The sequence below is a fragment of the Pempheris klunzingeri genome, chromosome 2 (assembly GCF_042242105.1).
Source record: "Pempheris klunzingeri isolate RE-2024b chromosome 2, fPemKlu1.hap1, whole genome shotgun sequence".
NCBI lineage: Eukaryota > Metazoa > Chordata > Actinopteri > Acropomatiformes > Pempheridae > Pempheris > Pempheris klunzingeri.
In genome coordinates this window covers 9,060,066-9,083,049 of record NC_092013.1, presented here as the reverse complement: position 1 = coordinate 9,083,049, position 22,984 = coordinate 9,060,066, and the positions used below count along the sequence as shown (strand labels likewise).

The window sequence follows — 22,984 nt, the reverse complement described above, 5'->3', positions numbered from 1 at the left end:
CTGTCTAAAGTTTTTATCGTTGTTAGAGAACACATTATGCATGATTAGACCATTTCAAAATAATATATATTGTATTATTGTATAGTGGTTATTGATGCAGTCATGTATAAGCCTGTAAAGATGGTGCTAGTTATAATTACTACAGGGTGACTTCATCTGTACTAATATATCATAATCAATTTGTTGATTGCATCATTGTTTCAATAATCTGAATCTAAATCTTGTCTCAGAAATGTAGTAGAGTAAGTATAAAGTATGAAGTAGCACAAAATGTTAATACTCAGTACTTTAATACAAGTATCTCAAAATTTTACCTGAATACAGTATTTGGGTAAATGCACTTGTTAGTTTGCACTGCTGCTAAACAACAAAGCACCATTATAATCTCATAAATTGACATGAGTACAGCTTTAACATGTTTTAACATTTCTGCATACTAAGGTTAAACACTCACACTGTATTGGATAAACAACAAGGACTGTTTAATTCTACAAAAATTGTCAAAATGTGAAACATATTGCATTGAAATCTCAGTTTGTAGGCCCACTTTTTATAGTAAAACCAGTGAATAATGTTTAGTAAAGTATTCCAGAGGTTAAAATTGTATTGTAATTCTTCCATTATTCCAGGCAAATGCTCTTGATAATGCTCAGTGTGCGATGTTTGAATAGCATGTGTGTGCTGTTTTGTCAGTGTTTATACGTGGCTGGCCGCCGTGTGTGTGTGTGTGTGTGTGTGTTCTTGCATAACAGAGTGACACAAAGAACATGTTGAGTCTAGTCTCTTATTTTTTATATTCATTCTGCACACAACACTGCGTCATGCTCTAACCCCTGTAATCATCTCTATTAACTCCACATTAAGCTGCAGGTTCTTCCCTCTCCAACTGCCTCTCACCCTGAATGATCCCTCTCTCTTTCCCCATATGTGACAAAGAAACTAGATCACGCCAGAAGGTCCCTGGAGAGGGTTAGAGTGTTACTGTGTGTTGGTTGTTGTGGAGAAGTTATGACATGAGGGGTATTAGGTGATATTTAAATTGATGATGACAAATGGACATTTGCAGCTGTGGCTGTGACACCCATAGTACAAATACTCTGATGATGACATTACTGTACAAAATGGCTTGTGAATTCACATCTTCAAAGGGTAAATTGTTGTAAGTGGCATGTTTTGAGGGTCAAGATTAAGCTTTTTGTTCCCAGTTCTCAGAGGATTGATTATGCTGAAGGAGAGAAACATTGTCTAATTATGTCTTGTGTCATTCACTGTTCATTACTTTAACTGGATCATATGTAATCATCTCTAAGTTGAAAACAAGTCAAAGTATCCACATCAATTTATTTGTCTCTGAGGGATAATTGGTAGTGAAACAGAAACACCACATCCAATTCTATGCCAAGTGGTCAGCAGTGGGAACTCCATCTGCTGATGGGGATCGTGTGATGAGATAAAAAGCCCTGGTACAGATAGTCATGGGCCTTGATATAAGTGAAATTGGTACAGAGACCCAGAGTGTTCAATGTTAAACAGCTAATAAAACATTATGAAATAAATAATCAATAGCAGAAAGAATACAACCATGAAACTGTAAAATAATGGAATCAATCTTTTATTCATTCTTTACAGTTTTATTTAATCCTACTTCTCTCAAAATCCTACTTGTTTTTACTTAGAGTGTTCTTTAGTATGGAAACAGTAACACTGGATCTCCATAACTTGTAACAAAAACTTTAAAATCATAAAAAATCATTATGTTTTTATAATTTAGATGCTGAGTGTGTGCCCTTTCCTCGAAGAGTTTTTTTTTTAGCTTTTTTTATGAAAAAGAAAAAAACAAAAACAACAGGTGTTTCCTGGTGTGCCATGCGCAAACACACCTCCATGTTGTAAACGTGTAAAATATCTACATTTCCAGCCATAAAACGTCTGCACCTCCAGACTGCCGCTATTTTTAGCCATTTTTCATCCACTAATAGCCCCACGTGAGCACCGCTGTCGTTGCGGGTTTATATTTAGAACGCACGCTACCCGGGCTCTTGCGTCAATGGAATCCCGAGCGTGCGTCACACGGAAGAACGTCGGTGTCGAACCTGGCGCTGATTGGCTCGCCGTCCGGAACGTTCCACCGCCCCGTTCACCATGTTTGGCCATTGACCCGCCTTTGTTGTCGACGCAGCCAAAATAAAACAAGAGTGTATGGAGCCTCCTGCGTTGGTCTGACCCAGTGTGTGTATGTGTGTGAATGTGCCTGGGCGAGTGTGTGTACTGACAGCAGCTGGCAGAGGTGACATTCATCAGTTTCACTCGCTTGGAATAAATGAAAACCCTTGAAATCTGGATATTTACATGAAGCAGGTGAGTGAGAGTGGACTGTTTGCTTTCATATGAGATGTATGAGGAGGCACTTTCAGATTTATGTGTTTGCCTTTGTGCTCCATTATAACTACTTGCATAGTGCTTTAAGCTCATAGGACAAGACCGACTGAACTACAATTAAACATTTGCAGTCTTGTGCTCAATTAATGTCATGTTTAAAGATGCCATGTGTGCTCCAGCCTCCATCTCTGGAGCTATGCTCTCATTGGCAAGTTTGTTAGGATACACTTTGCTAAAACTAATGCAGTCTACATTACAGCTTTGTAATAAATCCTACCTTCATCAAGGTTTTAATGTTCAGTTTTCTTGATTTTATTTTAGAGAGGTGATGATTCAGTTAGACTACCCTTATTGATAAAAAAAAAAAAGGGGGTTGGCGGTTTTAACTAAGTGCAACTAATAAACTTGATAACTGAGTGTAAATTGATTATTATGGAAATAGCAATTCCATAAATATGATAGATAGCTGTTAAAGTAGGAAAAAGCCCTGAATTTTGACTTAAGTGACTCCTGCTAGTAATAAAACTACTGCTGCAACTGTACTATGAGAGCTAACGCAGGAGTTTTATCAGCTGTCTGGTCTGCACTCTCAACTCAATGACTTTTTCATGATATGATAAGTTGTATGTTTTATGTATGGGTCTATTTCTGTTGTACAGTGAGAGGACGTATAAAGTAGGGTATATTTATAGGACATATAACACACTTGAGCAGTGCGATCTCCCTATAGGTCGAGCTTAATTCATGAGTTTAGGAAAACAGTTTAACAGTTTGGTTTAAGTTTGAATAATTTTCAAATAATGGCCCAGAGTTCTTGTGAGATGTCTTTCACTTATGTTTTGATGAAAGAGTGAAGAACTTCACACTTGTGGATACACGCCCATTCACCCAACCATGCGCACACACATGCACACACATGCTTAAACAGGCTCTGCCACCTTTCCCATTTCAGCTGGCATTCAGCCCACCCTGAAATACAATATGCTGCACTCCTTGGTATGGTCCCTGTGAAAGAGTGTGGCCCTCCACTGAAGGAGGTTTTCAGAGCATTAACAGCCAGTAACACAATATCTGATTGCTCCACTGGACCAGCCTCTGCATTTTCTAAAGAGGACTGATTGGCCCTGGAGGTAGATAAGTGGCATGTAGAGGAAACGAGACGTTGTGTGGTCAAGGTGTTGATGTAGGCTACTGGTTACAGAAGGAGGATTAAAAAATTCTGTAAGTATTAATTATTGCTGTCTTCTGTTTTAGCGATGCCCTGTGTGCAAACCCAGTATGCATCCCTGCCCTATGACACCTACTTCAGCTCTGAGTTCTTGAATTCTGACCTCAGTGCCAAACTGGTGATGGAGATCAGTGGCCAGAAGGACCAGCTGTCTACATCTTCGTTGCCCAGCATCAACACATTGGTGGGAAATGGCTACATGGGGGAGTTTGATGCTTATTCCTGCAAGATTACCACCTCTGCTCCCGCCTCTACAGTTTCATTCAGCCACGCCACGGTAGCTGAAAGCTGCAACCCTCAGATGCAGAGCCAGGCCTTCAAGCTGGATGATCTCCAGGTGTATGGCTGTTACCCAGGATCCTTTGCACTTAGCTGTCTCGATGAAACACTGTCGTCATGTGGCTCTGACTACTATGGCAGCCCCGTTTATGCCGCTGGTTCTCCTTCAACACCAAGCTTTCAGACCCAATCTGCGCCTGTCTGGGATTCACCTTTCAGCCCCTACCCCTCAGCGCCCCCCTCCTCTGGGGCTGATAAGGCCGCCATGGCCCAACAGTTCTCCTTTTTCTCCTTCAGCCCCACACCAGAGCAGCACTCTCCTCTGGGGCATCATCAGGATGTTCAGCCCGGCCACGACGACCCTTTCTTCCTGTCTCCTCACCAGCATGTCTCTCCACTTCATTGTCCCCCCATGTCCCTGGAGCAGGGACCCATGGAAAGCCCCAGGATAGTTGAGGACCCCATGACGTCTCCTAAAGCCTACAACCCAGGATCCAGCGAGGGCCGCTGTGCAGTTTGTGGTGACAACGCTTCCTGCCAGCACTATGGAGTCCGCACCTGTGAGGGCTGCAAAGGTTTCTTTAAGGTAAATCGCTGAACAAGGTTTTGACAGTTTATTCAACTGAGTAGAATCTGATTGATTAATTGGCGGGGACAACATGTCTGCTGATAATAGCTTATTGCAAAATTGGTATCTGCATCTGTAAGCTCATAAGTAACAAGTAGTAGCAGTACAGAAATGCCAAAGATAGTTCATAAGACAAATTCAAGGGATCTTTTTAACAATGTTTCCTTAATGTGTTTGTGTAAAAAATGATTTATACGGTCATTTTGGCAGTAATCCACCAGCGATTATTGGCTGTAAATGGACATTTCAGTCCCAGAAATGCAGGTCCAAAATGGGAGAAGCCTTTTGGACATGCCAATAATAAGGAAGTTGAGTGGATTAAAAATAAAAAAAAAGTAGTATGCAGATTCATTGGTGTGTTTCTGCCTGGTACCTTCTTATATGTGTGCAGCATGAAAAACCTTTAGTAATGTAATTTTTTTCCCCTATTTTATAGCGAACTGTACAGAAAAATGCAAAGTATGTGTGCCTCGCCAATAAGGACTGTCCAGTGGACAAGAGGAGGAGAAACCGCTGCCAGTTCTGCCGTTTCCAGAAATGTCTCGCAGTGGGAATGGTCAAAGAAGGTAATGCAATGTCAGACTCTCTTAAAGCTTTCGGTGACTAATATACGACGACAAGAATCCGAGGTTTGTAATGACAGTCTTGTGAAACCAAAGCTTGGAACACAGACATATGTAACCGGAGCCGTGTAGTGCCAGCTGCAGAAAAAGGGAAACTGAAACTGATACAGCAGTTGTTTTTTCAAAGTGCAGCATCGAGCGGGGGCCTTGTGAGAGTCACAAGCATGTGCTTTAAGTGTTCCCCTCTACTTTTCTGTCCTTCTCTTAGTTGTCCGCACTGACAGCCTCAAAGGTCGACGGGGTCGTCTCCCCTCCAAACCCAAGACTGTGGGCGAAGCTTCATCCACAACCCCCAGTGTCAACATCATAGGATGTCTTGTCAGGGCTCATTTGGACTCAAATCCAACCGTCGGAAAGCTTGACTACTCCAAGGTAAAACTCAAGATTTGCATCGTGTCCAGAGCTCCTTTTGTTCTAGTTGCATCAGTTACACCTAATACAGGATGTCAAATGAAGGCATAGACAGAGAACATCTCATTGATGGTATTGGCACTGACCCTTCCCCTCTCTTCCTCTTCAGTACCAAGAGACAACAGACAACCTGAAAGAAAAGGAGGATGCCAGTGACATCCAGCAGTTTTATGACCTGCTGACAGGTACTTTGGATGTAATAAGAAGCTGGGCTGAAACCATCCCAGGATTCACAGATTTCTGCGCAGAGGACCAGGAGCTGCTCCTTGAATCCGCATTTGTTGAGCTCTTTATTCTGCGACTCGCATACAGGTTGGCTTCTTTCACAGTTAAACTGATACTAGATACTACATAAATGCACCTTTCAATTCACTGACTGTACTATTGGTTTGAAACTGTGCAGGTCGAACCCCGAGAAGAACAAGCTGATCTTCTGTAACGGTTTGGTCCTCCACCGACTGCAGTGTGTTCACAGTTTTGGTGACTGGATTGACTCCATCATGGATTTCTCCCAGAGCCTTCACCGCATGAACTTGGATATCTCCTTGTTTGCCTGCCTTGCAGCGCTAGTTATCATCACCGGTGAGAGCTTCTGTTTGCTTTTCATTACAGCAAATCTCAAAAAAAGTGTGTTTTCATTTCATGTTTACATTCAGGACTGTGTTTTTCATGAGTACATCTTTTGCATCTAGATCGCCATGGCCTCAAAGAGCCCAAACGGGTCGAGGACTTTCAGAATCATCTCATCACTTGTTTAAGGGAACACGTGAGTGGAAACGGATCAGAACCGAATCGGACCCAGCCTAACTACCTTTCTCGTCTTCTGGGGAAACTCCCCGAACTGAGGACTCTATGCACACAGGGCCTGCAGCGCATCTTCTACTTGAAACTGGAGGACCTGGTGCCCCCTCCACCAATAGTGGATAAAATCTTTATGGATACTCTACCCTTCTGAGAAAAAAAAAAAAAAAAAAAACATGACCGACACACACAAGCCCCTAATGTGAGGTTCTATCATTGGACTCTACTGGTGAACCTCTGTCTATCACATGGACTTGTGTGCTGACAAAAGTCTGACATTGTTCAAGAGACCATTATTTTTCTAACATTAAGTTTTAAAATTGAATATGGTACCTGTGTGAGTACTGCATAAACATTTGCGTCACTTCAGTGAAAGCTGAAATGGTTTTAACAGTTCAGGACACAGTTTATATATATTTTTGTGTGCATTTGTAAAATGACTTTATTGCTGTGCTGGATGTGTCAATGTTGTCCTGCTATGCAGCTTGTAAGACATGGACATTTGGGTAGATGCAATGCAGTGTACATACTCAGCTTTTCCTAAAAACAAGAGAAACACACTAACTCTCAAAAACGTTTCTAAGTTGCTTTTTGATCCCACTAAGCTGAGATTGTAGATTGAGTAGAAAAAGGCAGGCAGAACACACATCCTGTTCCTTTAAACAACTGTGGAGTCCCACTTTTCAAAAGGAAAACATTTACTTTGTATCACAAAAGATAGATTTAGTCCTAATCGTGCTCCTGTGGAAGGTCTCGGACCAAAGTTTCCTCTTATTTTGATACTACCAGTTACAAACCTTATTGCCTTAAGCTAAACAAAATGTTCTGCCATAACTCTTGTGCTGCCACCTTGTAAAGGCTGATGCTGGCAGGGTTCCTGTTGAACCTCATGTCCCTTAACAACATATTTCTTGTGCTTTTAAGAACAAAAATTTACTTGCTGAATGAAAATGCAAAGTGCCTTTTGATAAAGCCTCAGTCCTTGAAACATAATAAGTGACACTAAGTGAGTTTTCATTCCAAATATCACGCGCAGCGAGCCCCATTTATTACAGATGGGACATAATCTATTTCAGTGTCACCATCCGAATTCATTTTGTACTCACCGCTGATGAATACGACTTCAGATTTGTGCCAGCTTTTGATATGAAGTGCCTGAGGTGTGCGAGTGTCAGGACAAAACCAACATACAATACTTGAACGTGCACTTCACACCACTAAACTGGAAGGACATCAAGTGATGACAGCTGGTTTAGGATCTACAAGAACTAAATCCTGTTCACATGTTCCTGAGGCAGTGAAATCCTTAACTACAGAGGAGCAGTCCATCTTAAGATTGAATTAAGTCAAAGCACATTTCTCCTTGTCTCCTTGTATCCACAATTAGATGCAGCACAGTAAACCCTTTCTATGATTTGTTATCACCCAACAGCACTTGAAAATCCACATGCATAAGCGTCAACTGGTTTCTTGTCTTTGCCTGCAAATAGGTCACTCCAACCTCAGCTCCTTGCTCGTGAAACCCTCCTACTGTCTTCCATATTCTTCTGAAATTTGCAGGTTGTTTTTAATATGTTGCATTTATTTTTTATTTTCATCTCAAAATGAACTTAAGAAGCTTCCTAAGGAGTCACAGTGAAATGTGATGAGAAGATGAGCAGCTATAAAACATTATGAAGAATCCTTCTTTCTCCTACTGTATGTGTTTCGTTTGTGTGTGGACTTTAAAAATACTGGGCTTTCATACAAATGGTGCAGGAGTATTAAAAGAGAATATTTGATAATTAAATCTTTTTGAACATCACTGGCTTCCTTTGTGTAAATGTGATATGAAGTGATACATTCTTTATCAGATTATAGTTTCTATACTGTCTCTCCAAACATATCTTTAGCTTTCTGTTGGGGAAGGTGAGTACTCAAAGTCATTTCTCTATGCGTTCAATTTTTATTTCATTAATTGAATCCTGGCATAAAATTGACAAGGTGTCATTTTTGTAGTCTGTCCTTTGAAGCATTGGCCTACAAAAATGGTTAATGGATAAGGCTGGTGATATTCTAGATTTTGTGGTCAACAAATCCTACGAAAAGATGAACAATTTGTTTCTCTGTCTCTCAGTACTTACTGAGTTTCCTACTGTCTGTGGTTATTATTAGTAATGCTTTTATTTTCTTAAAGGCAAAATAATTTCCTAAACTAGTTGGGCGGTGTACTTTTTTTTAAAGAAAATGCTACTCAAACATGAATAAAATGTGTATTTGTCGGGGACTATTTTCAGCTGCGGATTTGTTGCGCTTATGAGTATTTACTGCAGCAGAAGTGCGAGAGCAGGGTTGATTTCGTGTAAAGAAAGAAACGTTTTTCATTGCTACAGTGGGCTTATTGATGGATTGTCGCTAAATTTTGTATTCATGGTTCCCAGAAGATAAATCCTCCAAAATGTGATCCACCTGACTTTACCTTCATGCGCCACCATGAGGTTGACATATGTGGTTTTGACTGTCATGTGTGAAATCTGTCAGATGTATTCATGCCCAGCTCAGGATGAACTGTAAAAAAAATCCTTCAACTTTTCATCTATCAGAAAATGTAAAATATCACCAAACATATCCTTAAAGAAAAGCTTTAAAATGTTTACCTGTCAGTTGTTGCAGTGCAGGGAGAAAAACTAAAGCTTTATTTAACACAACAGTCACTGCGCTGCAGCCTGTAACATATTAATGATGTGATGAAAAGTGACCAAAAGTAGTTTGTCCTCTCCTTTTCACCGAGTCTGTCTTGCTTTGTCGCACATGGTGTTAATTTTGGCAACCTCCCCGACCAAAGGGAAGACAACACCGCGCCACTCTCAGCCACAGCAGACTGCAGCACTAACTGCATTCAGCCACTCGACACACGATCCTACTGTACACCACGTTCCGGTCATCTGGATTTTGGTGTTGGCAGACAGAGTGGAAAACGGGGACAAGGGGAGAAAAGAGGAGGAGGCAATATGAAAGCTAGCTTGCATTGAGGTGTTCATTATGTTACAAAATGGCAAGCGTGCGGCCAAAGTCAGATGTAATGGGAACTGGAGATGAGTACAGTTTCATAAAGAGGATTTAGATGATTGTAGCAGTTCCTTTGGTTCTACCTAAAAGCATTTTTTATCTGATAGCAGGACTATCCAGTGTGCTGATCCCTTTTGACTTTCGGTGTTCTTTATGGTCACGTATCCATGACAGGTCAGACACTTTGCCCAAACCCAAACTCAAAATACTTCCCCTGTCCATATATTTCATGTTTGAGCCTGTTTCTTGACAGCCCCTTTTTCCAAAAGCAGAACGGTACCATCTGGAGCTGCCATTGGCCTCTTAACATTTGACCTGTGCCCTGACATGCAACACTCCGCATTCAGGAACCAACTGTAGCCTTACACCCCGCGTACACGAGACATTATGTTCTGACCAGTAACATGTGGCCCGCTTGTCATCGTGATTTGTTGTAAAAACCTGCTGAGCATGTTTTACACTTTGCTTCTGGACCTTGTCCGGCCCTACAGCATTGAGAACATAAACCCAGTGCAATGCTCAAACTGTGCAGGATTTACTTGTATAAACTGTTTTCATGGCAATTGCATCTTGTAACGAATGGTCAAATGTAACTAAGTACATTTTCTACATGTACTGTACAATTGTGGAAGTTGTACAATTTACTTGACTGCATCATATTACTTTATACTTCTGCTTTACTACAACTCAGATAGGAGAGACAAAATGAAAAGTACAATTTTAAATTTTAACTCTTTCTACCACTAATAGATAATAACATTTACATGATAAAGGAATGTAGAACATCTGGGGAAACAACATCATCATTTTTTTCTTTTTCTGTAGCATGATTTCAAATAATTTAGCAATCAAGCCATAAGTCATACATATCTGTCGGCCTGTCTCTAAGATGTTGGTGTCTATGTGTGTTTGTGTGTGAGCAGCTGATTGCCGAAGAGGATATTGTTCCAGCGGGAGGAAAGCTAATAGGTTTGTTTGTGAGGATGCTGCACCTGTCGTTTATTGATGGATTGAGCTGTAAATAACTTTGTGAAGCTGTTTAGTGCTCGGTGGGGGCTTCTGTGTTTTTTTTCTCCGCTCTTCTTCTTCTTCCTCTTCTACACCCACCTACACACAGGTGCATACATCATTCTGCAGATATTCATCTCATTTATTTTCCAGAGCATCTCTGCATGTTGCAGAATCCCTCACTGCTTCAAAAAAAGACAAAAATGAAGTTGTCCAAGAGAAGTTGGCACGATAATTGAATTGCTGTGATAACCACAGAGTCTCCCATATTATTCCAAACACACAATCAAGTGCACACACACTGTATATATGTGCAAAAATACTAGTATGTGCGTGGGTGTGTTGTTGAGTGTGGAAAACCCTCTGTGTGTGTATTTATAGCAGGCCATTGTTGAGTCCATAGAAACCACTGTAATTGGATCTGGGCTCTCTCACTAGAGTCGGGTGATAAATGAGTTGGCAGACATCATTGCTCATGCCATCCCTGTGATAACTGTACACCCCACATCACCGTCTTAAACTCTTAGGCCCTGCAGGATTAAATTCATAAGTGGACGGTGAGCCAGCTGAATTATCGTTGTCAAGTGTGTGAAAGGCAGGGACGGTGGAAACCTGTTCGCTCAGAGGACGTTTAATGGCTGTGATCGTTGTGTCTTCATGGTGTCCTTGAGTACCGTGCACTTAGAGTGGCTGCTCAGACAGATATGCACTTGAAGTACGGGTATCATGCTTCAAAGCTAATATGCCTGAGATTAGAAATGTATATCCAGAAAACATAGAAGTAAGAAAAAAAGACTTAATATTACACCAGTAAACTTAACAATTTCTTGAGTGAAACTGCTTGATTTACAAGTAAAAACGGATATATTTTTTTGTATTTTGTATAAAATATGTACAAGGAGTTTCAATGAAGTGTTAATTACTACCATGAATGTCACTTCTTCATGTTTGCTGTTAAAAGACAAAAGAAGGAGTTTGGAGCAACAATGTAAAAGACCGAAAATTGAATGCAAACAGATCACAGAGTGTTTTATATAGCAAACCATTCACTTTACAACTGTATAAGATGCTGCCGGGGAAGTTCGCAATTGTGTGTCCTCATGCATGTGTATGCGTGTGCATGTGTGTGCGTGTCTGTGTGTGTGTGTGTGTGTGTGTGTGTGTGTGTGTGTGTGTGTGTGTGTGTGTGTGTGTCTCACTATGTTGGAAACTTCTGTCTGCTCAGCCGGAGAATACGAGAATGTTACAATTATAAAACAAGATTGACAGGATGGATAGTGTTGCACTGCAGATGACAGTTCCTGGCTGTATGCCCGGAGGTTATTCACAGCAAAGCCCCCACACACACACACATGCACACACACACACACACACACACAACCTTGTACCTCTATACTTGTGAGGCCCTTCATTGACATAATGCATTCGCCAACATGAACCTCAACCATCACAACTAAATGCCCTTAACCTAACCTTAAAACCAACTCCTAACCCTCAAACAGCCCTTTGAAGTTGTGAGGACCAGTCAAAGTGTTGCTACCAGGGTCTAAAACTCAAGTTGGTTCTCAAAAAGATAGCTGTACAAGTACATACCACACACACATGCACACACACACACACCATACACACTTCAGAGAGCCCCTACACAGAGATCAAGTGCAAAGGGGTGGTGGTACAGGGTGGTGTGTGTGTGCGCACGTGTGAGTGTGTGTGTGTGTGTGTGGTTGAAGAGGGTCAAGGTCAGAGCAAACACATGGTGTAAAACCAGCTGGGTAGTACAGCATAAGGTACAACACTGGTATAAATAAATAATTCACACTCTGTCTGCTAAAGATGTATATGAAGCTGTACTGTACTGTAATGTGTTTTCTAAATCTGTCATTATTTATAACCATCAGGAGAAGTTTTGGACACTTGCATCGCCCGAGGAGCAGTGGAAGTGATAAAACATCACACATGGCCTTGGAAACATGAGTAGGAGTTAAATATAGGAATTAACATACAGACTTCACACAGTGTAAAGACATATATTTATATATAGGTACACACACACACACACACACACATATATATATACAGCACATAATAGCAATAGCAATTAGCACATAATAGGGTGCAAGATTCAGGCAGGAACAGCGTACATGGGACAACATAGCCAAGTGGCCTGCATAGTGTACATAGTGTATTCTCAACCACTTTGGGCTGCCTTCCAGCCCGTACTCAGTGCAGGTGACCAAGTGGCCTGCATAATGTACAGGAACATCTGCACTGAGGTTGGGCTGGAAGTCAGAGTGGAAGACACCTCCCAAAGTGGTTGAGAATGACCGAGCTAAGATCCTGTGAGATCTGTGAGATCCCGACCGGTGGTGATGGCTAACCAACCTGACATTGTGCTGATCGACAACAGAAGAAGGCAGTGGCAATCGATGTAGCTGTCCCGAGCGACAGCAACATCAGGAAAAAGGAACATGAGACGCTTGAAAAAATACCGAGGGCTGAAAGAGGAGCTAGCGAGGATGTGGGCAGTAAAGGCAACAGTGGTGCCAGTGGTGATCAGAGCACTGGGAGCTGTGGGCCATAAACTGGGAGTGTGGCTGAAGCAAATTCCAGGTACAACATCTGAGGTTTCTGACCAGAAGAGCGCAATCCCAGGAACAGTTAACGTACTGCGCAGAACCATCAAACTCCCACACATTTGTATGTTTATAGCGCAGAAATCTTAACCTGAAAAGTAACAAGTAACTAAAGCTGTCAGATAAATATAGTGGAGTAAAAAGCAAAATATTTCCCTCTGAAAGTGGAATAGAAGTAGAGAGTGTCATGAAAAAGAGGACTTAAGCACAATACCCAAGTAAAAGTACTAAGTTACATTCCACCACTGTGTATCGACTCTCTTTCTGATTAAATTATATCATTAACTGTTATCATTAACTAAAGTCTTTTCCCACAAGTTATAAAAGCACCAGACAATAACTAATAAAGCTTAAAAAAAACATATAAAGATATAAACGTGTGATTTCGCAAAAAATATTGATACCACTCTCACGTAGGCTAAATATAAAGCTATGGCAAGGGAAACAAGGGAATAACTCTTGGGATGTTTTGGAGCAGTGATTCCCAAACTGTAGTACGTGATGCTCTGGTGGTACGAAAGAACGTAGCTTTAAGGCCTAACAATTGTACTCAAACTGTCATTTCATTTCATTTCATTACAGCCAACTGTCAAGTGACAAGACAAAACACTGGACCAAGCTTAGCTCAGACAAACCTTTCACTGCTGAAGAGGAGTTGGAGCTGGCAGTTGAGCTGCCAAGTGGCGCCATATAATAGCAAGAGAGTGAAAAGACGACACCATGATGTTGGTGAATCTTTGGTTTGGCACATACTGGTTTATGTGCGGCAAAGTTTGTCAACTACTGTTTAGAGGGAAGGAGAAACAAATCATACATGGTGCCCATGGGGTATAGTACTGGGAAACAAACCTGAATTTTGGGAAACATGATATTCTGTGCAAACTCTACATGAATCCAGGAACGTGCCATAAGTAAAAAGATGCCATTACTGCAGTGGTATCTCCCTATAATAAGTGCGTGTTTGAATGTAAGCTGTCCCAAGACAGTTCCCAGAGAGAGAGCCAAGAGCTCCAACTTTGGGCACCACTGGGGCTGGAGCCAATGGTCCAAATTGATATGGCAAATTGATATGGCCCCCAGGACCCCCATCCTCCACCACACTAACATTAATTTAACTCCATTAGCTATACTCATGTATCATGAGATAGATACAGCATAGATACAGATTAGTCCTTGTTTGACTCATTAACAAACATGTGATATTAGTCTTTTCCATACTGTTTAATTAAAGAGTAAAATGGGAGAACAACTGACACTTTGTTATAGTAGTAAAATGTTTCACAACTCAACAAGATCATAAATGAACAAATACTATCATACTAACATCTGTTTTTTCTCCAAAAATAAAGCAAGGACACAAATGCATCCTCTTGATGGAGAAGCGACTTGACAAAGACATAAAACATGACTCTGAGTGTCAGAGAGCTGAAGGCTGCCCATCCCTCACTCAGGGTTACATAACCAGTCTGAAGCACAGGGAGCTGGCACCCCTCGAAGATCACAAGGTGCTGGCTGTAAACTCAGCTGTCAGGGGCTGACATTGAGGGCAAAAGCTGCTGCTCCTCCTAAGTGGATGGAAGGCATGGAAGGAAGGTACCCACAGGACTCTGCTGCCTTAATGTTGGTCTATTTTTACAACATTAGCCACATTCAACACATGACCGACCGCACAAAATGGCACACACACACACACACAGACATGCATTGAATCCTCCCTGAGGAAACAGGACTGCACATGACTAAACATTTTCATGGGCAGCTCTCGTCACAGTGGCTCCGGCTCCACACACCTGTCCCCCCACTGATTAAACATTGTGACAAATGTGTGGTCAAATGCTGAGGACCTCACAGACTGGGCCATTCATCGCTTTGCTGCACACTGAAATAACTATCGATGGATTGTCATGAAACTTTGTACACGCATTCATGCTCCGCAGAGGCTGAATCCTACGGGCTTTAGTGACGCCCTGACTTTTCCTCCAGCACCACCATGAGGTTTGCATTTGGGGCTTTGAGTGAATTCAACAACTAATTGTCATGAAATCTGGTACGCACATTCACATTCCTACGATGATAATAGAATGAGGTCATAATATTAAGTTGTCCAGTATTTAGGCTTGTTACCAAACACTAACCAAACATTTTTGGGGTTTTCCGGCCCACAACGTTACCGTTTTGGTTCTCTCTCAACAACCTTATTTTCAGATGCAGCAGGCAGCTGCTTCAAGTGTCAGACAACAGTTAGCACCTTGCTGGTGGATGCAGAGGAGGATTTAGCAGCTAAAGAGCCACATATTTCTCTCAGGAGCTGGTGGAGACTGAAACAGAGCTAAAAGGAGAGTGAAAACTTGTCTTACATTCATCAGGTAGCCGGAAACACGACTCTAAAGGAATGATAAAGCTGTGTCTGCTGATGGTGTAAATAGGTAACTTTCACCATAAAGAGGCGATAATATGTGTCAGTGTTGTGTTTACAGCTTATTGCCAAGCATCTAAGCGAACAAGATGATAAATCCTTTTAGGTTTAACAGCAAAACTGAACATTAAAGCAAGAGGTGAAGCGATAATATACTGTCCATCTTTGGTTGTTTTAGTTAAAATTTGTGATTTATTTTGTCCTTACAGTGCCACTCAATATTATATCTACATGAGACCAATCTACAGATCTACCTGAACAGTTAAAAAGACGGCTCTACAAAATATTCCAACTTTTATTTTGAAAGGGGCCTCTCTGAACAGGAAGTTTTATTTTTGCAGGTGTATCCGAGTTTGACGCACGTGGACTGCAGGTGTTGCAGGTCTGATCAGTGACGTCATCAACGCAAAAAACGCGGACCTGTCCGACCGAGGAAGGCTTTAATATCCTCATCATCACCAACTGCGTCTGCACTTCCTGGTGGGACCGATCGATCACTTTCACTGTAAGTAATCTTTCTTTTTAATTATGACTAACAGGCGAAAGCAGGATTTAAGCGTCGTCGCTGGGAAAAGAGACCGAAAAACGAAAAGGAGTTTCAGTTTGAGTTCCCATTTTTCAGTGAGACCGAGCACAGGACAAAGTGTGACTCTTCATTTCCACATTACAGAGAAAATGACACAGTTATGATTCATGTGAGGTCGGATGGAGGCCAGCAGGTTAAACGATTCGGAGCTGATTCTATTTAAAAGGAAACACACCCATTCGTGTGGGAAAAAAAGGGAATAAGGAAAGAGGAGTCATTATTTCCATAGAGGCCACTCAGTGAAGTATTCAGGAGAAGATCTCTGGGGGATAATCTGACTCGATGGATGCTTTTTGGATGGAGACACGGAACAAACAATAACATATCAGCAAATGGAAATAAAATATTTACAGCTTGTTTTGGACAAGTAGTATCATTAGTGTATTAAATGTGATGCTTTGTCATAGAAGAAGTCTCCACCTTGACAACAGTTAAATTCTTCTTATTTGTTCACTAATGCATCACTAATAATATTCCAATAATATGTGAATGATAAATATAAAAGTCTGTATGGCATCGTTTTGCCTCCAATACTTTTACTTAAGTCTGTGACTTTTACTTGTAATGGAGAATTTTTATAATGTTGTATTACCACTTTTAATTAAAACATCTCAGTAACTCTTCCCCCACTGGTGACCAATACTACAATATAACACAATTACTTTTTAAGCATGGTTTTAGGTAGCTGTACTTTACTTGAGTATTTCCAATGTATGTAACTTTTAGTACATTTATGACTACAGCAGGTTTCTAGTTACCGGGCAGATTTAGATCATTTTTACAGAGAGTATTTACAGTAAAATGATTGGCTTTACAGGTTCTGTCTAAACTATTGACTCGAAGCAGCTACAATAACCTGCTGCTTACATACCAATGAATTAGTGATAATCAATTCAATAATATGATGCATAATAATATAACATTTACAAGGGTCATTACTTCATTAACTCTCTTTTTCTAACTTTTCTGTCCATCACAACAGTCATTAAAGTGTTTGAAACTGTGGAACAGTTTAGTACATTAAAAATAGAGCCTGACTCTTTCGTCTTTCGAGTCTACGCTAAACACTCTGCAGACTCTCATGTAACCGTCTAACTGCTGTCAGTGGAGAGGTTCCTTTTTTATACCGAAGCTCTTTCACTTCCCTGTTTTTAAGAGCTGCTTCCGAATGTTTAACATTCTCCAGTGCAGTATGTGTTGTTACGTGAGTACAGCTTTATTTCCATTCTAGCCGACCTGGGAAGAAACAGACTCGTCAGTCTTGGCAAGGCCTCGACTGCAGAGTGGATTTCAACGTCACAGATGTGCTGTTGTGGTGCTCAGTAAGTGAGACTGCATTTACATACTGAGACTGTTTCCTTGACACTAACAGGAAGCCAGTTGGAGATGGAGGAGGCTCAACAGGAGGAAACCCTGAAGTCAGCTGCAAGAAGTGCAGAGGAGTCCTGAATTGTTGGAACAGCGACAGATGAACTTGTAGGTGGTAAGTAAATCAGTGCGCTACATAGGGGTAGGAAAAAAGAAAACCAAGACCAAAGCAAAAAGTGTGTCTTGTTTGTATATTTCGGAAAAGCCAAAGCCATCGCTAGAGCTCCGCCCATGACTATAACAGACTTATGTTAGGTAACAGAGCAGAAAAGAGACGTAGTTCAGGGTCAAACCACTCAACCTGACATTTTTGTAATAAAGAGTACTTCTGTTAGTCCACCGCTTTGGTCCAAACTTAAAGATCTCAAAAACTATTGAATACGGTGTGAATTGTTTGTACAAATATTCATGGTCACGAGTGGATAAATTGTTAGGAGTTGATGATATCAATTTGTCCAATACTTTGGTTTATGACCAAATCCCTGCAAAACTAATGACATTTACATCAGCCACAGTTGTACCTTGTGTTTAGTTCTAATTGCAATGCTAACAGGCTAATTTAAGATGATGAACATGCAGCCTTAGGGAGCCGCTGGCGTGGCTGTAGACCCTTCAGCTTCTAATATATCAGCCGTCGGCCAATACGGAGTGCATATTAGATACATGTACTGTACAGCTTGATGTAATTTTTTCTATTTACTAGTTGCAGATCCATGAGCTGGTGAGATGGAGGAAGCGTACAGTGAACTGTACCAGCAGTTTCTTCGCCTGAAGTCACTTTGCCTGAGACAGGCAGCTCTGTTACATCAACTCACAAACGCTCTGCAGAAGCATCAAGGTCCATATGAAACCTACTGCAATCCCAGTGCTCATTAACATGTCAGCCATGATTCACTTCTAAACGTCTAAATCTCTCTGTCTGCAGGTGATGCTGTGCATAATGGAGACTTGGGTGACATGACGTCCATCCCTGTCCAGTGTACCCATGAAATCCCTGTATATCTCCATGAAAGTCCTCTACTGCTAGAAGCCACGGGAACACAGCGAGGCGGCAACTGCCTCTGTGGAAATGCCGGGACTTTCTCCGATCTCCTTGCTGAGGATATGTCCAGGCTCTGTGTGGATGTGCCCCGTCAGAGAAAGGAGGATGGGACGTTGGAGCAAAAGGTCGCCCCATTGTTGGGCATGGACTCATCGAGGTGCCAAGGAGCCTCTTCCAATTTCTCAAAGAATCTGTGGCAGGTGGATCATCCTGGTGACAGGCCAAAGCACGCAGTGAAGGTAGGTGTCCCACCTGAGGACGGGGTTCTCCAGTCTGTCCTCGGATTTCACCATGTTTCTGAAAAACTCTACATGTTTTGTTCCGCCTGTTTGTGTCAGACGTATGACGTGGCAGCGGCGGGCGGTCCCGCCCTGGTCGGTGACATCCTGAGTGAGTCTGGTGGGCGGCTGATGTCCGATGTGGCGCTGCAGTCTCATATTTGTGAGTTCTGCCAGGCGGTTTTCCCGGGAGACACGACTACCAGAGGAGAGTTCCTTCGGCATCTTTACACCCACGTCACATAGACTAAACTAATCTGTGTCATCCTCCAGATAAATGTGTTATATGTCTGTATGATACACTGTGATGGAGCAGGTGTGACCTCTGTGGAAACAGCGCTGAAGACGACCTCATGTGATTAGCTAGAGCAGTGCAGGTGCTGATGCTGGCATCATTTTCTGTCTCTGATATCTAAAATGAAGGGTGGAAGTAGATCTCCTCGGCTTCCATTGCGTGCAATTACATTGAGATTTTGTATTTTTTAAGACTCAGTTCACCTAAAATACAAAAAACACATTTTATCACTTATATCTACAGGTTCTTGTATCTAGCCATGGTTTTATTTGTCCATGCCTTCAGATAGTAGACTAATACATGAAGGTAAATAGAATTTCTTTAACATAGCACACTTAAATATTACATAAAAAATTCAACAACATATCTTTGCAGGATCAGTGTTTATTCTGTTGCTCTGGACAATCCAGAGACCTTAGTTTTAGACCTTAGAGTTTTTATATATTTTCCACATAAAGTAACATTAATCTGACCCTATCCAGGCATTTAGAAACGACACCAAAACTATGCATATCCAGGTACAATTAGAGTATGTTTATTTTTTATTGAGCTAACTGTTTAAGCTTCTTTTACTTATTTAATACATGTGGTTCACCAAAAGAAAGCACATTATACATTCATCATTATCCTTATATTCTCTACTCTAGTTTCAACTTGCACCATCTACATATTTCCTGAGATCTTATAATTCATCCATCATGTAAAGCCATCCTTACTTAACACTGATTGTGATCAGATGCTTTAATGTAGCCCATGATAGCACCAGAAAATGCAATACCTTCTCTACTTTGGTGACTATAATGCCTAGATAACAAAAACACTTAAATCTTGATGGCTCACATGTAATTAAAAATATAAAAGTATATTCACAGCAGTAAATCATTGAAATCAATAAATTCATGTTTGATGTTCAGGCAAAATCGGCCTACTATTCTGCCTTTTTACTGTAGTTCCTGAGCCAGATGGACAAAAATTTGTATGGGGCAGCAAAGTGGTTTAATTTTGCTTGTTATTGATTATATGGCTAATAATTCCAGTTGTAGCCAGTGAGACACAATGTTGTGTTTATGAAGTAACTGAAAACTGAAAAGATAATGATGAAGGTCACCTTCATCGCTGTTGTTGGGAACCTGTTATGAAATGGGTTCAGTTGTGTCTGGCTATTACTTTGTTTGCATTGGTTGTTTATTCAAATGTCTGTATAAGGAAAATCTTCACTATAGACAGAAATATCTTATTCTAAATAAATAAATATAACATGTTCAGATCATGGCAGTATGGGTCTTGGCTGTATTGTGAAAAAAGTTTCTTTAATCATGCCATCTTTTAGATTATCCTTTTCAAACTTGGAGAAGCAAAAAAAAAAAACTGAATTAAATCTGTTTAAAAAGTTTATTCTTGAGAACTTTACCTTACTTTTTACTAATTTACGTGTGGTGGAGAAATGTGAACGCTAATCTGGATGCAAAAAAATACTTCAAAGATTTTAACTTTCTCATTTCATTAATGATCATCCTGCTGCCTTTCAAATGTTCACAGTCGAGCATTAAACTGATCAGCTGTCAGCCGCTCGGCTCTTTGTTACTGAGGAAATGGGCTAAGAATAGACTCAAAGATTTAACTCCCTAATTAGTGGTGCTGACAGCTGATCGATGATGGTTGTTCCCTTCATCTGCTGCCATGCTGTCTGTTGCTATCATAATCACAGTAAAGAAAACCAATATAACCAGTATAATTGCTCTTGAATAATCAAAAGGGTGCTCTAAAAACAGCTTTTCATACAAGCACCACCTTAAACATCTGGTCCGATGGTGGAGGAAGTCTGATACTCTACAGTAGAGCTGATAGCAGCACAAGCTGAATGGTGCTAAATGCTAATATCAGCATGCTAACATGCTTACAATGACAATGTCAGCATATTGATGCTTGGCATGTATAATGTTCTGCTTCTCAGTTTAGCTTGTTAGCATGCTAACATTTGCTAAGTGGAAATGAACACAAAGTCCAGCTGAGGCTGATGGGAAAGTCTTTAGCTTTGCAGGTCATAAACCAAAGCACTGACCTGATGCTGGCGTGAGATTCATCATAAGGGAGTCAAATATCTTTAATGTTACAGATCATCATCATGGATATCGTGAATGTGTTGACCAAAGTTTACTGCAATCCATTTTATGGTTGACAAGATGTTGCGATAAACAACAAAAATGTAAATCTCAAGGTGGCGCTAGAGGAAAACTGAGCAGGATTTATCCTCTGGGGACCATAAATGTCTGTAAAAAATGTAATGGCCATTAAATAATTGTTGAGATATTTCAGTCTGGACCAAAGTGATGAACCAATCGACCGACAGACCAACATTTCCATCCCTCATAATATCAATGCTTAATTTTAACCTTTACTATCCAAACTTATTGTCTGCTAACCTTTATGGTTTTGTGTTACACACACAGAATCTACAGCAAAAACTATATTCCTGGTTTAGAAATCCTACAACTCAGTTCCTTGAGGTTGTCTCAGGTTTGGATCGTGTGTCTTTATCTACACTGGTGTCTGAAAAGCAAGTGAGGGAGGGTGCGTGTGTATGTGTGTGTGTGTGTGTGTGTTTGGACATCGCTGGTACAGGTGAGTCATACCGGCGCCGAGGCTCGGCGCAGAGCGTCAGTGCAACAAACAAGACGACAGCAGAGGTGTTGCTGGCTGTGTGACGCAGCTCATGCAGCCTCTTCCACACACCAGAGCTGCCAAGACAAAATGATTCTTTGTGGAAAACATTGCAACACGCTGTGGCTTTAAGCAATAAAATAACATTTATTGAGATGTAACAAAATAAATAATCTGTTTTGCAACATAATAAACGGAGGAGGTTACTAATGCTCAAGAGACAGGCAGGTGATGCACAGCAAACTACCTCACTGACATACTCTGTGATTAAGTATACAAAAATCCCAACATTTTTAAATCATCATGGACATAAGACTGAATACATCTTAACATTTTAAATCCGGGCTGACATAAATTGTAGGAGCTGCTGTATCAAGAGTCAAGCACCATGGAATTTCTTTCTAAAACTAAGGTAAGGAAAGATTAGTCAGCCTAATTCACTATGAGTCTCAAGAGACAATAGAACTGTTTTATAAAGGAAAACTGATATACGGTTCACCTAATTAATATAACAAAGAAAGAAATCATCTCAAAAACACACTGTTTCCCTCTGCAACTAAATAAAATCTCATAAATCTACACTAATCACCAAGCACTGTCTTAATTCTCTAAATCTTGCAATGTAGTTTTGAAAAGAGTTCCCTAAAGTAAGGATGAGAAGGAGGAGCAGCTGGTGACAGCAAGCGTCCTCCCTGCTGAAGGTCCCATGACCAAGACACTGCAGTCGAGCCTGAAACCCTCAGAGAGAGCTGAAACAAAAAAAAAATGAACAGCATCTGTGTTTCTTCTTCCTGATTTTTTCTTTTTCTCTCACAAACACCAAATCATGACCACAGAAAGATGTGAGGGAGAGACCCATGGCTTTATGTCTCTTAAACCCCTGCACGCCTGTTCACATCTAGTGGGCTTTTAGGTGATGAAGTAACGGACAACAGGCCTCTGAATCTATGTGGATTTAATTTATATTTTTCTTTGAATCAATTATTAAGAGTATCTAACATGCTGCCTTCAAAAAACTCATCTTATATTTGTTTCCTGAGGGTGATCAGCTGCTAGGAATGTTAAAATACCATTTTTTAAATTGTAACTTAGTAAAACTGTAGTAAGAGTCTCCCTGCATGACCAGATCTCCTTTACATAACTACAGTATGTTACTGGAGTAAGTTAAGAGAGTTAATTTCCAAAGTTGCAGTGCCCCCTGCTGTGTGGAGCCCATTTCATCTGAAAACAGGTGACACTTTGAACACAATGCACCTGTTACAACAAGTTGGAATGCAACAAAATATCAGTTTTTTCTTGA

The 22,984-nt window shown here is 40.8% G+C and overlaps 2 protein-coding genes across 2 annotated transcripts; both read left to right on the top strand.

Moving 5' to 3' along the window:
* The first annotated feature begins 2,240 nt into the window (after positions 1-2,240).
* LOC139217516 (probable nuclear hormone receptor HR38) lies at positions 2,241-8,153 on the top strand. Its single transcript, XM_070848843.1, has 7 exons — positions 2,241-2,358; positions 3,634-4,472; positions 4,951-5,080; positions 5,346-5,509; positions 5,658-5,860; positions 5,952-6,130; positions 6,241-8,153. Exons 2-7 carry the CDS (start codon positions 3,636-3,638, stop codon positions 6,501-6,503), a joined length of 1,776 nt encoding a protein of 591 aa, XP_070704944.1. The 5' UTR covers positions 2,241-2,358; positions 3,634-3,635; the 3' UTR covers positions 6,504-8,153.
* Positions 8,154-17,194: 9,041 nt separating this feature from the next.
* On the top strand, positions 17,195-20,329 carry LOC139213139 (uncharacterized). Its single transcript, XM_070843771.1, has 4 exons — positions 17,195-17,523; positions 18,112-18,246; positions 18,334-18,689; positions 18,789-20,329. The coding sequence occupies exons 2-4, from the start codon at positions 18,135-18,137 to the stop codon at positions 18,972-18,974; spliced, it is 654 nt and encodes a 217-aa protein (XP_070699872.1). The 5' UTR covers positions 17,195-17,523; positions 18,112-18,134; the 3' UTR covers positions 18,975-20,329.
* Positions 20,330-22,984: the final 2,655 nt, after the last annotated feature.

What these genes read in the sequence shown, in the direction of transcription:
- LOC139213139 (XM_070843771.1), top strand. Translation starts at nt 18,135, where the DNA reads ATGGAGGAAGCGTACAGTGAACTGTACCAGCAGTTTCTTCGCCTGAAG. An exon ending in CGCTCTGCAGAAGCATCAAG is followed by an intron (nt 18,247 to 18,333) that starts GTCCATATGAAA and finishes CTCTGTCTGCAG; the next exon opens with GTGATGCTGTGCATAATGGA. An exon ending in GGCCAAAGCACGCAGTGAAG is followed by an intron (nt 18,690 to 18,788) that starts GTAGGTGTCCCA and finishes TGTTTGTGTCAG; the next exon opens with ACGTATGACGTGGCAGCGGC.
- LOC139217516 (XM_070848843.1), top strand. Translation starts at nt 3,636, where the DNA reads ATGCCCTGTGTGCAAACCCAGTATGCATCCCTGCCCTATGACACCTAC. An exon ending in GAAAGCTTGACTACTCCAAG is followed by an intron (nt 5,510 to 5,657) that starts GTAAAACTCAAG and finishes CTTCCTCTTCAG; the next exon opens with TACCAAGAGACAACAGACAA. An exon ending in ATTCTGCGACTCGCATACAG is followed by an intron (nt 5,861 to 5,951) that starts GTTGGCTTCTTT and finishes GAAACTGTGCAG; the next exon opens with GTCGAACCCCGAGAAGAACA.